Genomic DNA, 17918 nt, shown 5'->3' on the forward strand with positions numbered 1-17918 from the left:
GCATAAAGACGTGTACACCCACACCTACCACCACCTAACTCACAGACACATGTACACACAGCTGGAAAGCACGCACATTGCACTCATAGTCTCCGCCTGGTGTGGTTGAAGACACACACACACACGCGCACGACTCTACCCAGAACCCCAGTGGACACTACAGTCACACACCATAACCCCCTGACTAACACACACACACATATACTTTTCCTAGTTGGAGGTCGATGTCCCGTCCGCCATCCAGACAGCCATGCTGTCGCCAAGCTTGTGGCCAGAGCAAATCTTCCCAGCTCAGGTGTCAGCTTCCCAGCATTCCTGCCACATATCCCACAGCATCCGTTGTTAGAATATGTGTCTGACCAGCAATAGTGATAAAGTATCTCATTACACTCACTGTACAGGGAATGCCCTGTAAATAGACTAGTTATAGCGATAGCACAATGTTCACAGATGAGGCTCCCATGATCATTTGTGTCTATGCTTCTCTTTAACGGTGCACTTAATTGTAACAGATCAATGGGTACATTTACTTGGGTACTCATAGGCTACGATCTTATCCTGGGTTAATTATAATGAGTGATCAAGTAGGGTTTCAGTGTCTTGCTCAAGGTCAGTATGACAGAATGTTGGCTGATGCAGGGATGAGCCAAATATAGAAACCATATTGGAGTCCAGACAAGCATTTAGCACAACTCCTTTAGTGGAAGTTATCAGTTAAATTCATGGTTCTAAAAATGTGTTTTTAAATTTCGGTCTCAATGACGTTTCAAGTACCTTTGGTCTAAATGGTTTTCTCTGCTCCTTCCTCAATATGTGTGTTTGCCTTTGTCTCTCTCTCGCTCTAGATGCCCATCTCCCGCCCTAATTGAGCCAGCAAGTACTAAAGACGAGAGAGAACCCAAGCTCGAGAGGACCAGGTCTGCAGGTACGGACAGAAGAAACGGATGTCATCTCATGCCATTATTTCCAGCATTACTCTCAGCAATATACTCAGAAAGTGTAACAATTTACTAACATGGGTACATTTTTACACGTTACTCCGGTACCAATGTTATGCATAGAACACATGGGACTGCTAAAGTATGATGGTTAGATCTCTAACAAGCTCAATTAATGTGATCACACTAAAAACCTCGCCTCGAGGCATGGATCTAAAAAATTCCCAGCTGGTAGGCTGGACTGGACTCGTTCAATTCTGTAGAAGCGGAGCAAACCGCATATCTGCCGGACAGTGTGATCAACCCGTACCACAGGAATGTCGAAAATGGGAATGTGAGATCTCAATGAAAACAAACAGGCTCCAAAATGACTTCCTCTTTCTCCCCTTGCAGAGGCCAAGTGGCATCATCCGTCAACGAAGATCCTCAACATGAGAGAACGAGGTCAACAGAGACAGGGTGGGAAGGACGCCAGCAACAAGCTACAACGAGTGAGCAGTGTTTTGATATTTTGAGTTTTATATTTAGCTCATGATCTTATCCAGCGTGCATTTTACATTGAGTAAGCTAATACCTTGTAACTGTGGTTTCCTTATTGTCCTTGTTTTTTTCATAGCAGTTACTTCCCTGGTAGTTTGAAAATAATTCATATACTCACATTTGCATACTTAGCTGACGATTGCACAGAGAAACATAGAATGCGTGATCGGATAGGGGAGGGGGTTCAATGTCCTGCAATCGAGGACCGCTTGACGTATATACATGTGGTATTGTAACTGAAGTTGTGAACTTATAATTATTATAAGGTTCTTCAGCTCAGTTGTTCGGCTCTATACTACCAATAGTACAATATATCATATTGTAAACATGTCATACAACATGGAGGGACTTGAAAATAATGTTTTTTTCTCATAAGAAAAAATAATCCGGGTCAAATCCCTGTACATGTATAAAAGTGTAATTTAATAATAATAATAAAGGTTTCTTTATCTCGTACTAATCAAAAAAAAATAGTTTACAAAGGGTTTTCAAAGACATACCAACTAAAGGACTATTAAGTGAAAGTGTCCCAGTGGTGATGTCCTGTAATACTAGAAGGTCTCATGAGACTGGCTCTAAGGACTGTCTAGGTATAAGATTCTACTCTCTGTATCATGTTTCCATACATGACACAGGCAACCTTGCAACACGACTCTGGAGTCTGGACAGTTGGATCCATGACCTCATCTCTAGACCTTGTAAAATAGCCTCACTGTCGATCCCATTGTTTACAACAGATGGTCAGTTTCAAGACTGCTATGGGGCTACAAATAATGCATCTGTTGTCATATGATCTTCATTCAGATAATTGCTAATGGGGGGGGGGGGGATATTTACTGCAATGTTTCTTATACTTGGAATACAATACTAGTCCTGAAATTGTAATTGGTTAATAATTATACTTAAAATATTTTCTCTCAGTGGAAGTGGTCTAACTGTTCTCCAAAGTAGAGCTCTGATTCAGCATTGCGCTTTAGACTCTTAAATCTATGGACACAGAAGCAGATATAACTAGAAAAAGTGCTCCTCGGAGCACAGGTCTCCGCCAGGTCAGGTAGGTTATTGTGGGCTAACAATGTTTGGAATTCACCAATCAGGATGGAATATGAAAAATCGGACGGAACCATCTTAATCACTTGACTATAGAGATAATGTGTATCGGTTTGCATGATGTTTGGACACAATTTGCAGGAGTAATATAAAAAAAAAGTGTTGCAAAAATCGGCCTCCTTGTGGCGCTATAATAGGCCAAAGTTAAAAGGGTGGCATTTGTTCCTCACCGTATTGCGAATGTGCGTGCAAAGTTTCACACCAATCTGACGCTGCGTTCATGATTTGCGTCATTTTGTAGAAAACGGGCCACTCCTGCAAATTTAGATGTCAATCTTAGCCAATTAGGATGGAATAGGAAAAATAAAATAGAGCCGTCTTGATCACATGACTATAGAGATCATATATACCGATTTGCGTGAAATTTGGATAAAATCTGAAGGCTTAATATCAAAAAATGTGTTTGACATAAGCCGGCCTCCTGGTGGCGCTATAAAAGGCAGATGTGAAAAATGGGCTCTAGAGAGTGCGCATACAAGGTTTTACACAGATCGGTGCAGTAAAAACACGAATCGGCCTGTTATAGCGCCACCATGAGGCTGATTTGAAAATGTTCAAGTGGCATTTCTTCCTCGGCCTAGTGGGAATGTGCAACATTTCTGAATTTGCAAGCTGCATTAATGATTTAAGGACAATAATAGTGGTATGGACTCTGGTCTGTTGCAGCTCCTCTCCATGAACAGCTGGACATCTTGTGTGATTATTCATGAAGTGGAGTTGATGAGTGTTTTGTTAGTTGATCATTGTCTGTTGGGACAAACAAGTCTCCATCCAGCTTCAAAGCAATCTATTCTTCTGTCATTCCTTGAGCCGTGTAACAAGAGCTGTTCTTCTACTTTACTGGCAGCAAATTTTGCTTGGTTAAGCTGTCCAGCTGCAACACCTCCTAGCAGTCATATTTACAGGCAATCTTACATTTATTTCTGTGGCTAAACAAAGGCAGAGAAGACATGAAGTGAATGTACTGTATGCCTCTGCCTGTCTCTACTTCAGTCTGGTGATAAGAGCTATTCCAGCCAGTGTTCCAGTCGCTCCAGCAGTAATACTCTGTCCAGTAATGCCTCCAGCGGCAGTGAGGACAAGCACTTTGGCTCTGCGGACCCCATGGACCCCGAGGCTCTGGGCCTCACCTACATCAAAGGGGCGTCAACAGACAGCGGGATCGACACCGCTCCATGTATGCCGCCGCCTCCTCCTCCTGCGGCCCCAACTCTCCCCGTAGGAGGCTCCCGTGTGATGTTCCAGGAGGGCCTGGGGGAACAGTGGGCACTGGAGTACCCAGAGGGGTACCTCCACAGTGGAGGATCAGGGACGCCCGAGGGCGGCTTGTCCCAGAGTATCACCCAGGCCACCTCGGCTGGTAACATCACTGACGGAAGTCTGGGGGATCTCAGTGAGATCTCATCTCTGTCCAGGTACGAAGTTTCCAGAGGCATTGCCAAAGACATAATAATATGATGATATAGACCCCAGTTCCATGCTGTGCCAGTGTAGAAAGTGATGTTCTACTGTGAAAGAGCCACTCTGTAGCCACAGCATCATCCAGGTTCCCTGCAGCGTAGTGGCTGTGCTGCTGATGCACTCTGACTCTACAAACCACACTGGTACTCCAGAGACAACCAGACTCACAGAACAGAACTAGACTAATGCAGACATAGTGAGGAATGATGGAAATTTGCCCTAAAACTATATCTACTTCTGTTATTACTAATATTTGTATAACTACTGTACTACACTGTAAACTCTTCATTTACTTTCATTTACTCTCAGTAAAACCACAGTATCTTATCTTACAAAGGGCAGCGCTTCAGGGTCTTTACTATAAAAGAAAACTAATAGCAGTTGACGATCACACTTAGGCATTGTAGAGAGTGCTGGTCTTGCAGTAAGTTCTTAGTGTGGGCCCTGGCTCAATTAACACATTCTAATGCCAACTATAATACCACATGGTTTGATTAAAATGAGCTCAGTACTGAAAAATTAAATGAAATAATAATCTGCCCAAGAGGAAAAGGTACTTGTGTGCCCAGATGAGGTCTGGAATATTGCCTTGACTTTGGAACTTGGACATTATGTTGGTATTGATGAGCAGCATACTGTAGGCTGAGTTATTTAAATGGATTATATATATTTGTTTTTATATTTTTCCTTGTGATATGAGAAAGGATTTGTAAAAATAAGAAAAGAAAATCAATTGTGAAGATTTTTATTTATTGATGGAAGACTGTGTGGGACTGGAACATTTGCCTTTACAGAATACTTAGATAATGACACTAAATTCATTCCTGTTTTTCCTCAGTGGCTCACGGCGGTCAGGGAGTCCCTCGGACCGTGGCTTAAAGAGCAGTGCCTCCACTGACTCCTCCAAAGGCTACCTCCTCTCACCCGGAGTCTCAACCCCAGGAGCAGGGCTCAGCCGCCCCCCTCAGGCACGGCCACCTCCAGCACAAGAAGATCGGATTAGTTGGAACAAAACGGAGGACGGCAATAGATCCCTATTGGAGGAAGCGAACAGGTGAGTGAAATGAAATGGATTTTTAATTAAGTGAAGACTTTAACCACATGGACCCAAGTGTCCCTATACTGGGAATGTCATAATAGGCGAACAGTCATACATTCTGTATATTAGATTCACATTCTTACACTGTGTAACTGATTTCATGTTCAAAACGCATAATTGTGGTGATTTTATGATTCTTTAAACCTGTTCAAAACCACTGCTTAATTTCAAATATTAATTTCGTTCATATTCGTCACTTGTTTACAGAAACATCGGATCTAAGATAAACATTCAAGATTGAAGTAGTTTAACAATGACTTGGAAGACATTGGCTGAAAAATATGGACTTTGTTTTGCTGCAGAAACTATTTTGGTAACCAGCCAGACCTGCCATTTGGCACTTTTTCTGACTCATTAACTCAGTGATGTCATTAAAACTGTTGACATTTTGACACTCTATTCAGAAGCAGGACTGCCTCTTCCAGTCTGTTAGACATCATTCCCTCATAGAGGGGTGAGAGTTGTATTTGGTCAAAGCTTCACTTAACTCATTCACTGTCAGAATAAAATATTGTCTAATAGACGACTTTGTCAGCATGCCGTCGCGATAATCCGTTCCATAGTTATTGGCAGTTGAATGTAGGTCTATTTGAATCGAAGTGAATGTGGCTGTTTTTTTTTGCGATCACGTGATTTGCTGCTTCACTGCCTCACTGGGAGTCAAATGGTGACTCATAGGTTAGCAAAGAGTGCCATCTAGCGTAAACACTGAAAACACCAACACGTCATTGGCGGTATGGGCGTTGGAAAAAAACGCGTCATGGGCAGTGTGGGCGTGAATGACAGAACCACTTAAAAGTATCATTTTGGGCATGTCATAGTTAAAAAATAAAATAAAAGTAGTTAGATTTAGTATAGGTTAGGTGTGTGCCAGTGTTGCACACAGAAAATAGCAGATCTACAAGCTCACAAGGCATCACAATGCGACCAGATCACAATGTGTGGTAAGCTTGTAGATATTTTTGCTCTTTTTGAAATAGGGCTTAAGAGTTTAAGTCCATCGTGACATGACATACCCACTGTCCATTGTTTACTTACAGTCCACCAGCTTACAGGCACCCACGCCAGGGGAACAATTTGTGTAGATGTGAAGATTTGTATTGCTTTTGTTTAGTTCTGTCTTCATGAACTCGTAAGTGTTATTATTATTATTATTATTATTTATTTCATTTCTTTTTCCTCACTGTATTGATGTTCGGTCAGTGGAGTGGACTGCGGTTTGTCTTTTCTCCTAAAGACGTTAACTCTCAGAACCAGGTAGAACAATATTACCATGGTTACCATGTTACCCTGGTTGCACTTTAATTCACTGTCCTGCCCTAGTTTTACCTGGTATATTCACATGGTTATTATTATAACTACATATTCAGCATTTCTTTCAAAAAAGTATGCAGGTGATATACCCACTGGGGGCTGATGAAACAGTCTCACATTCTTAATGAATGAACTTTAAGTCAACTACGTGTTCATTGATTTAGCCTTAGACAGATTGATATTTCTGCTACTTATAGATCATTACTGTACATACTGTACATATACTACCAGGTTCATACCTCAGGAAAAGCAGACAGTGAAATGAAAGTACAGTAGCTGTGTAATCCTGTGAGTGCACATGCTCTCCTGAATTCTGTCCCTCTGCCCTGTCACTCCTGTCCTCACTGTCTGTCCTGCTATAGTTCAGAACCACTGAACTTGCCACAGAACCACTGTTCACCAAATTGACAGCACAATTTGTCTTTCCCCATGTTGTTGTGGCGCATATCTCTCCTGTATTATGCTGTTTGCTTTGGATGTACAGAATGTTGTTGTACGCATTGCTGCAAGCACTCTTTCCCCAGTAATTAAGTTGTAATTATTTATCTGCATACTGTAGGCAAATTGTAACCTACAGATAAATAAAGGACAATGTGTGCTGGTGGTGAGATAACAAGAACAGTCAAGAGGAGGTTTGAAAATATCTTGCCTTAAGAAATAGAAAAAAAGAAATGAAAATATCAGACCAAAACGACCACCAAAAAGAGCAATTAAATTCAGATGAAAGACAAGATAAAAACACTAAGGTAAAGCCTTGAATTTGAACACCCACCTTCTATTTGTACTTGCATAGGAAACAAAACAGCACTATTAACGTTTACCATCAGTTATTCCAACTCTTAAGGGCTTATAATAGAAAATAGCAGATCTACAAGCTCTCAAAGCGTCACATCGTGACACATTGAGAGCTTCGAGATCGGTTATTTTCTGTTTGCAACACTGGCGTGCAACTAAATATAAATCTGGTTATAAGTATAGCTTCTGTTGCCAGTCCACCTGAAACGGCAAATGGTTCAGCATATGAAAACTGGATAGTTTGTTGTTTTGTATGGTTGAGTACTTCCTGTAAACCAATTGAGGGCTTTTAGCTCAGCTACCGTACGCCGTACGCAGACTGTCGTCCTACTTTAGGTTAAATGAGTAGAGTGGACCTGAGCCTGCAGCCTGTATGTTGTTTAGCCTGTCCCTCTATGTACCCCTGGATGATACTAATCTGTCTTTAACCCATTAAGACCGGGAACGCATCTGTGGGTCATTTTTAGATTTCTTTGGCTATTCAAAAATAGCAGATATACAATCTCATAGCGCGGCACCGAGTGGCGTGCTATGAGCTTGTAGATCTGCTATCTTTGAAAATTTGTGAAAATGTATGCAAATCTTTGAATATATATATTTTTAAAGTGAATATTTGAATCTTTGCTTCTGGGGGATTCTACAAATGTCTGCTAAATCCTTTTTTTTAAAGTTATGTTGCTATAATATCAGTGGTTCTCAAACTTTTTCATGTCAAGGACCACCAAAAATTATATGTATTTGTTCCAGGGACCCCCCAGAAGCAAAGATTTGAGTTAAAAATGTTGGCTTAAAAAAAGTATACATTCAAAGATTTGCACAAATTTTAACGATTTTTCAAAAATAGCAGATCTACAAGTTCATAGTGCCACGCTATGAACTTGTATATCTGCTATTTTTGAACAGCCAAAGAAATCTAAAATGACAGAGATGCGTTCCCGGATTGAATGGGTTAACTGCTACGTTAAGTAGCACTGCGTACTGCCTGTACATAAAGTGCCCTCATTTTGTTATTTCCCTTTCCCCCCTGATCCATCCATCCACCCCCCCCCCCTTTCTCTTTCTTTCCATTTTTCTTTGTCCCCATTCTTTCTCATTAAACCGCCCACTCATTGTCATACTCATTCTCTCCCTCTCTGCACTCTCACCCCATACTGTCTTCCGCTCGCTCGTCATCCATTTTTCGCTTCTTCCACACTCTACCATCACTCTTTCTATACCTCTTACATGCTTTCCTCTATACCCTCCCCCCTTCTCTCTCCTACAACCTTCATCTGTCTGCCTCACCACCTCTTCTCTACTCCTCGTCCATTTTATCTCCCCCCATCTCTCTCTTCTCGTCTTTTACTTCTCCCACAACCCCCTATTCCCCCCTCTCCCCCATCTCCATCCATCTTCTTCCTCTTCTGCCCAACCCCTTAAAAATTCTCTCTCTATTCTCTCTCCCTCCATGGGGCTTCCATGGCCTCCAGACTGCAAGCGTTGCTGGGTTCAGACAGCCAGTTCCATCTCCAGCTCCAGCCAGGCCAAAGCAGGGAGGCCATTCTGAAGATGATGCTGGCCGACAGCTCCCTTGGGCCGGGAGACCGTGGGAAGGTGAGCCTGCAGCTCCGTCTCTCCTCCTCCTGCTGTCCACTCCCTTTACCTACAGTTCTACTGCGGTTGGATATCGTCACTGTTGGGTGTAAACCTTTTTTGTTCAAACCCGTTGCAACCTGTGTTCCACTGGATCCAATGTAGTCATGATTTAGTCACAAGCTCTTTTTACATTTCATTGTTTAAATATGTATAAAACCCACAGATAGACCTAACCTAACCACTTTCAAACTGACTTCCATATTTTGGGTTTATCATTATGGGCGAAATCTTTCAAAAGAAATGTCAACATTTTCTTCATTATGGGTGAAATCTTAAAATAAATCTACATTTAAACTAGTAAGACGCGCGAACGCTGGAAGCGAACGCAGCTCCAAAATATTGTGTATTTAAGGACGTGTGTGTGTGTTTTGACTGTAGCTGCACTCTGGCGCACTCTGTGGCTGCACACAGGCAATGCACGCACAGTATTGCACACAGAGACACACACACACAAGCCGAGCAGAGTTTCATAGTATGCTCCACTTGGGCGGAGGCGCGGCTTCGCCGCGCCTCCTTCCGCGCCTCCTTCCGCGTTCGCAAAAATGGCAAGAATAAAGTTGTTGATTTTTCACTCATATAGTTACAGGCAGCAAAATGTTGGGGTGACATGGTTCGCAACACTGTGCATATGATATGCATATCATACACACTATAAGAACATTACAAAACTGTATGAAATACAATAAGAAAACAAGATAGTAGCAACAGTGAATGTGCAGAAACATTTATAATGGAATAAAAGTCTGCCCACTACCACGGAGGTTGTGGGTTCGAATCCACCGTGGTACATCCAGCTTTGTCGAGCGTCTATGGAAGTTGCGAACACAATTGACCCGTGTTCGGGGGAGGGAAGCTGGGCGGGGAGGACGATATTGGTCATTGCATGTACTCCTACGGGCTGGGGCCGCACCTGTCAGCAGGGAGTTTGTGGGGCGGGAGGAGTAGGACAAAGGCTCTATACGTCCTCCCGGTGGGGGCTCCTCACTGGCAGGATGCAACAGCAGTGACAACTCAGAAAATGTGTGTGGGGAGGAATTAATTGTAATAATGACTAAATTCAGAGAAAATGGGGGTACAAAATATTTCGCTAGCCTAATTTAAAAAATGATTTTTAATTAAATACATAATAAAAGTTAGGCGTCAAAGTAATTGTACGTCTATGAAGCAGATCTACAAGCTCACAACACATTGCGTGTTCATGCATTATGAGCTTGTAGATGGGCTATATCGCTGCTTTTGTTTGACATTGTAATACAACTGGAGTATAAAATGCTTAATCTTCCGCCGTAGTCTGAAGGCTAGAGATGCAATGCAAGGGGTAAAGAGTCCATGATAATAGATGTAAAACAATATTCCTGAGACAGAACCCGACCCTACCCGACCCGACCTGGCGTTTTCAGGCCGGACCGAAAGTGTATGCTAATTAGTCGGGCCGAGCCGAGCCTCGGGTTCCGTAAAAGAAAGAAAGAAATCTATTTCCCCCAAAAAAGAAATTTCAACTGCCCCTAGCGGCCAAACGGTAAGGCAGACGGAAATGGCAGTGGATGCGTTGGAGGCTTGTCGCCGTCCGACCTTCCTAGCCCGTGTTATTAAGAAAACTGGAGAAAATCAGTGTTTCAAAAATAAGAGGGATGGGAGAGAGATTTAGTGAAATCACTATGATGATTCAGGTGCTGGCTTTGTTAGGCGCAACAAATGTATATTATGACACTTATAACGCCAGAATGAAAAACAGCCAGCCAACCAGAGCGCATTATCTTTAATAATTTAATTAATTTAAGCCTTAATACCTCCATCCGGACAGCAAGTAATTGTTCCATGCAGGTGCGGATTTCCAAATTGCTAGGGTCTGTTAGCGGGAGGAGATGACAACTACATGCTGATTTAGGACTACATTCATCACTGCACATATAGACTACAGGCTACATGCATGTCAGTCTAAATTCATAACACAATTTGCATACAGCACAGTCATCACTGCTCTACAGCATGACGAGCATAGCACAGGTTTGGAATGAGAACGGACAGCAGATGGCCAGTACGCCGCCAAGGCTTAATGCATATCGTGACAACCATACACACATTTTCTTTTCTTTTTTCTTCGTGGACTTAAGCATCTACAAGGCAATTATCTTGCATATCTCTCCATCTGAGATGCACATGCAGAACTCACACACATCACTACATAGAGGGTCAGCCAGGAGCAATCCAACCCTTGAGCACGTACGGGTTCAGTGCCTTGCTCTAGGGCAGCTCGACAGGGATGACACATTCGCTGACAAACACAAGTTAAAGGTCATTTGTATCCTCTTTAACATGGCTGACATCTTGTGTGCTTAAACAATGTGACCATGTCCAGGAGGCCACATACAGCATGATGTGAAAATGGGGCTGTGGTAGGCCCGCAATGCGCCGTGAGATTGTAGATCTTCTATTTTTGACACAGAACACCATCGTACGAGGTATGACTAAGTATAAATCAGGCTTAAAGGTTAGAGAAGTGAGCTTGAGTGAGATAGCAGCTGTCTTGGCATATGGACTAAACAAACATTCTGAGTTAACAGCTTGCTTTGGATAATCAACGGCTAGGGAAGATGTTGTCTTAGCACTGATGAACATGTTAATGTTTCCTGTGTTGGAAACGAAGCAAAGTGTGGCTAGATTGAGAGTCAGAATCCCTCTAATGACTAAATCCAGTCACCAGTAGAGGAACTTGTCTTTCCTTTTTTTTGCAGAGACAACTTCCTTGAGTTTCACAGTACATACTGACACACATTTTGCAGGGACTTCACATTTGAATTAATAGAGACATATGATGTATAACAAAAGAGAGAAAGTGTGCTAGCCTGTTCATGTACTGTATACAGTATGTACTTTATATACTGTACACTATAATATATGTACTTTATACATATGTGTTATTCACAAGGCTCTAGGTCTGTCTGTTTGAGAGTAGTGCGATCCAGAGTATGGTTGCAGCACATAACATCCTGAGTGTTCATTTAACTGGGAGTGTACAAATGTACACTTTACAGTTTAGCTTTTAGCTGAGGCTATTATTCAAAAGGGCATACAGTGTGAACCTAGAATAAGCTTAAATTCCTAGAACAGCAACATTACAAGCAGCCAGCAAGGGATGCAATGCAAGGGTTAAAGAGTCCATGACAATAGATGTAAAACAATATTCCTGAGACAGAGGGAAAAGAGCGATTTGAAAGGCATTGAAAGTGGTTCAAATTCTTATCTAAGGGTCATCCATCTTTTCTTTCTCCATCCATCTCCACCCCCCTTGTTTCATATTCCTTGTCTTATGTTTGTAAAGAACATTGTAACCTCTCGTTTAGATGTGAGTTTTAATTATTAACGGAGCACCATGTCTTTCTCCCCTGTTAGAATCTGAGCTGCGTCTCAGGCGTTTTACCGACATCCCCGCGGCGGACGATCTACCGGACGCTGTCGGACGAGAGTCTGTGCAGCAGCTATAGGAGAACGCTGTCCCTGGTCAGCTCTCGTACCTCTCTGCTGGACCAGGCGCTGCCCAGTGACATCCTGTTCAGCACCGCTGCACCCTACCACAGCACCCTGCCCCCCCGCACGAGCCTTCGCCTATGGGCTCCACTGCGAAAGAGTGAGTGCACCCTCCCCGCATGGGATTCAGTATTCTCATTCAACTGATCGTTCACACTCAAATCCTCAGTGTTAATTGACCGTGTATAAATTGACCCGTAACGGTCCATTTAGCCGAGTTAAATTAACACTGAGGATTTTACTAAGTTGCTTAATACATTGTCTGCTATCTGATTGTAAGGCATGCTAAGACTAAAGCACAAGTAGCTGTACAGCAGCCACATGGCACATGATCACTTGGCCATTTGCCAAGGCTGGCGTCAGACAGTGTAAAACACCATTGCTTCTAAGTTGACTTCTAGGCTGCTGATTAGGTTAATACAAGCATAGGATTAGTCAATAATTTAATAATAAAAGAACGAGTCAATCATTTCATATGGAAAATAAATTAAGATCACTTCAGGCTATCTGGGGAGAAATATTTTATGTACATAAAACAATAATGGGGGGCACGGTGGCACAGTCGGTAGTGCTGTCACAGCTAGAAGGTCCTGGGTTCGATTCCCGCAAGGGACGCTGTGGGCGCTGGGGGCGTGTTCTCTCCTCCACGTCATCAGTGCCCATACCCTAGGTGGGGTTGGCGAAAGAGCCTTTCTGTGTGGAGTTTACATGTTCTCCCCGTGTTCCTTAGGGTTGGTACCCTCACAAAAAACATGCAGTAATCCTGGTCACTATACTGCCTCCCCCTGGCCAGCCGGGGCGCCTGATGGAGGGGAAGGGAACTGGTTGGAATAACGTGTTCCTTCCACGCGCTACGTCCAACCAGGGAAACTCCCCCCTGTCAGGTGACAAGAAGGTCAGTTGGCTCTCATGCATTGAATTAGGCATGAGCTCGGCCCTGGCCTCCCTAGGTTGGCAGAGGGAAGGTAGTGCCCAGGATTACATAGACAATTGGCACTGGGTGTAAAAAATAGGGTTACAAAAATCGTGGGATAAAAACAAAAAAAATGTAAGAAGTATAAAACAATAATGGTTGTTTTTGATCAACTCAGTAGCCCAATCTGATCGCCTGATCAAAGAGAGGTGGCTCAAAGAGAGGTGGCTGCCCACCCCTGCTGTACGGGAATCTGTCCTCCCCCCCCCCCCCCCCCTCAACTCTCCTCAACCCCCGCACCCCCACTCCCCAGACATACTGTAATCTGTTCCCCAGATGCTGTTGCCCTTTTTAGCTCAGGTTAATTGTGTGTCTGAGTTTGGAAATCTCCCGTTAGGCTGCCTGTATATAATAAGGAGTTTCTCTATAGCAGACGGAAGGTAGCACTGGTCCCTGGCATCAAGCCGGCTGTGTGAGGGTATGATTGTTGGGTCCGGTCATTTTTTGGCAGAAACAAAGACAAAGAAAAGAATATAGCTGCAAGCAGCGATAATACGGGGCCAGTGAATAGAGAGAGAGAGAGACATGGAAACGGAATAGATTGAAGAGAGAGAGAGTGACATGGAAACAATAGATTGATGAGAGAGAGAGATGGAAACATAATGGTTTGATTGGACATCTCAACCTACTGCCATTAACAGGATTCGAACTCTCAACCTTCAGACTAATAGGCTGCAACACTACCTATAGTGCTATAGCTTTGTCCAGGCTGATATTGTCTGTTGAAGATCATAAACTCTTGCCTTCTTTCATGAACCAAGCCCCTGTTTCACTAACACTAAGATCACTCGTTCACAAGCCATTTACCAATGAAGAAATTGTACATCTCCTCAGAACCAAAACTAATGAAAGTAGCCGATCTACAAGCTCACAAACCATGAAAAGTTGTGAGATTGTAGATCAGCTATTTTCAGAATGAAGTATGTCATACGTAAAAAACGTACTCTCAAATAAGCATTTCAGGTTATCTTTACCATTTGCACATGTATTCATTGATACAGTCATGTTGTTTGCAATTCAACTTAAATTAAGTCTACATCAAGTGAGGCTTGAACTGGCGACCTTGAGATTGTGAGGCATTCATTTAAGGGAGACGCCATTGGCCCAACAGACAAGTAACTGTGAAAAAGGAGATCACACAGATGATACAGTTTCACGCAAATAGCTGAAAAATCCTGGGTTTAAGTGTTTTTCAAACTGCTCAAAATTGCGGACAATCTAAGGGCGGAGCTTAACACATTAGCTGCCAAAGACGTATATATACGTCTTTTAACAATCAGCTGTTGTCCGCCAAAGACGTATATATACGTCTTTGAAAAAAAGGAAAAAAAAAAAAAAAAAAATCAAATTTTTTTTTTCTTTTTTTTTTTGAATTTTTTTATTATTTCAACCTTTGTCGAATTACGAACAGATTAGGAGCTAGAAATGTTCGAAGATTTGCTGCTCCATTCACTTCAATGTTAAAATTCAAACGGACAAACAATTCACTTTGTTTTTTGGTTTAAAACTACTGGTTTTGAGCTATATTGAAACATCAAACAACACATGTCAACGAGGTCAAAATGACCTCGTTGACATTTGTGAAACCACACCTGAATCTCATCTGTGATTAGAAACCATCTGGGGATCAATCATACTGGAGGAAAAAAATCTGTGGCTACGCGAACAGGTACCAAAATCATGGCAAAACCCTGGCAGAGGCTACAGACTGTTCTGAAAAAACTCTGGCAGTCAATGTGTTAATGGTCAAATCGATACGTGTGTTCCTCATGAATCAAGGCACATGTGTAAGCAAGTTTCACGACTTTCGGCCAAACGAGGCATGACTTATGCCTGTTTAAAGTCTGCATTTTCAAAAAAATGCTATAGCGCCCCCTTTTGGCCAATTGGAGTAAGATTGGTTTCAGTGATATTTGGAATGACCCTGTACATTTCTGCAAAGTTTCAAAGAAATGTGAGTCTGCATGTATGTTTTAGGCACAGATGAATAATTTTCATAAAACTGTAATAGTTAAAATCTATCTCCTCCTAGGATTTTTGAGCAATCTGCACGAAACGTTTACCACTTGAACTTTGGACCTCTGCCTACAAAAATTACCAACGGATTTTCCATAAGTGGAAAAAATGCAGAAGTTAGGAGCCAATGACTGTTTTTCATATAATTCAAAATGGTGGGAGATCTAAAGGTCAGAGGTCAAAAGTCAGACCACGAAAGTTGTCGGGCATGAAGAGACGCATGTGTGTATCGAAGTTTCATGGTTGTAGGTCAAACAGGGCATGAGTTGTACCTGTTCAAAGTTGGCACTTTCAATTGAGTGCTATAGCGCCACCCTTTGACGAATGAGTGTGAGAATTATTTCTTGGTAGTTTTTCATGAGCATCTACCATATGGCCGAGTTTCGTAAAAAGCGTATGCACGGTTAAGCCAGAACTGGCAAAAACAAGTATTTTTCAAACTGCTCAAAATTGCGGAAAATCTAAGGGCGGAGCTTAATGGTCAAATCGATACGTGTGTTCCTCATGAGTCAAGGCACATGTGTAAGCAAGTTTCACGACTTTCGGCCAAACGAGGCATGACTTATGCCTGTTTAAAGTCTGCCTTTTCAAAAAATTGCTATAGCGCCCCCTTTTGGCCAATTGGAGTAAGATTGGTTTCAGTGATATTTGGAATGACCCTGTACATTTCTGCAAAGTTTCAAAGAAATGTGAGTCTGCATGTATGTTTTAGGCACAGATGAATAATTTTCTTTAAACTGTAATAGTTAAAATCTATCTCCTCCTGGGATTTTTGAGCAATCTGCACGAAACGTTTAGCACTTGAACCTTGGACCACTGCCTACAAAAATTTCCAACGGATTTTCCATAAGTGAAAAAATGCAGAAGTTAGGAGCCAATGACTGTTTTTCATATAATTCAAAATGGTGGGAGATCTGGTCAGAGGTCAAAAGTCAGAGGGTGAAAGTTGTTCAGCATGAGGAGACGCATATGTGTATCCAAGTTTCATGGCTGTAGGTCAAACAGGGCATGAGTTGTACCTGGTCAAAGTTGGCATTTTCAATTGAGTGCTATAGCGCCACCTTTTGACGAAAGATTGTGAGAATTATTTTTTGATCGTTTTTCATGACCATCTACCATATGGCCGAGTTTCGTAAAAAGCGACAGCGCGGTTCAGCCAGAACTGCGAAAAGTGGCAGAAGAAGAAGAAGAAGAAGAAGTGACAGAATACTGCCAATAACAATACGTGTACAGAGCAGAGCTCTGTCCCCGTAATTAAGTGAATTTCAGTTGACAGGATGTCCTGTCTAATCTCCGCAATAGCAGTGTGTCCTGTTGAAGTGCCCTTGAGAAAGACACCGAAACTAACTTTTCTAATGACTCATTGTAAGTCTGCCTGGATGAGAAGGTCAGTTAATGTCCCTATGTCAAATGCCAAACATCAAATCATATCAATAGCTGTCTGTAGAAATGAGGCTGCTGCCAGCAGTATGTCAACTCTTGTTATAGGATCTTTATTATAGGATCTTTACATAAAGATCACTTCAAAGACCACTTCATGACACATTCGAGTACCGTTTACACTAGGGGACCTGCTACTTGGAAATCAGATTCAGCATCTCCAAACACAATAAAAGCACAGGAACTTATGGTGGTGACACTGGGGCAGACATATATTGCCAATGTAATATTTTCCCATTCAGTGCACACTGAAGATGATGTCAAATCAGAATTAAATTCCCTCAGTATCTTGGTTATTCTTTGGATTTGATAGTGTGCAGGAATGGTGACAATAATAAAGGATCAAGTGATGTCAGCAGGATTGGAATTCTCATTTTTAGCTCAACATGGGTCCAGGCAGGCCTAGAATGGAGTTTCTCAGAAATGTCTTTAATGACACAGTTGGGTCCAATATTGATCTGAAGACATGTCCAGATGTGTTTGTACTGTGGCTCAGATCTCATCTCAGTAGCTGTATCACATACTGCATATAATGGAAACATGTCCATTATATTTTGTGATGTGTCTGTTTACTTAACTATAATTGTACAGTTGTACAATGACAGGATTTTATTAAAAGAAAAAATACATTTAATTGTACAGTACTCTTTGATTTACATTCTATTGTCAGGCATTTAGCTCATGCACCCCTCCTCAGTGGAACACTGCAAATGCAAACATTGACCAATGTCAAACCATTAATCCCCAGACAATATAATGCAAAGAGCAGGAGTGACTGCCAGTCGGGATTATTTTAAGTTTGCTTTAAGTCACTTTACTCACATTTCCATTAACCCATTGAGACCTGAAGCCGATTCTACATGTCTCCTAAATCTGTAGAATCTCGCGGACCCCCATCAAAATATTTTATTCCAGGAACCCCCCAGAAGCAAAGATTTGAGTTAAAAATGTTCTACAAGCTCGTAGCGCGCTATGAGCTTGTATATCTGCTATTTTTGAATAGCCCAAAGTGTAAAATAATGCTTTTTTAGCTCAAATCTAAAAATGACACAGTTCCAGGTCTTAATGG

General features: G+C 42.1%; 1 protein-coding gene across 4 annotated transcripts in view; it reads left to right on the plus strand.

Annotated features, from left to right (window-relative positions):
- The window catches only part of sipa1l2 (signal-induced proliferation-associated 1 like 2), a 94391-nt gene that overhangs the window by 63340 nt on the left and 13133 nt on the right, over positions 1–17918 (plus strand). For all 4 annotated transcript variants that reach the window (XM_084041814.1, XM_084041817.1, XM_084041815.1 and 1 more), the window contains 6 exons: positions 846–925; positions 1332–1429; positions 3582–4003; positions 4888–5103; positions 8727–8850; positions 12286–12520. In XM_084041814.1, the coding sequence (XP_083897940.1) occupies positions 846–925; positions 1332–1429; positions 3582–4003; positions 4888–5103; positions 8727–8850; positions 12286–12520 (1175 nt within the window). The remainder of the gene's footprint in view (positions 1–845; positions 926–1331; positions 1430–3581; positions 4004–4887; positions 5104–8726; positions 8851–12285; positions 12521–17918) is intronic.

This window comes from Gymnoscopelus microlampas (assembly GCF_963454915.1).
Source record: "Gymnoscopelus microlampas genome assembly, chromosome: 2".
In the NCBI taxonomy this organism is placed as follows: domain Eukaryota; kingdom Metazoa; phylum Chordata; class Actinopteri; order Myctophiformes; family Myctophidae; genus Gymnoscopelus; species Gymnoscopelus microlampas.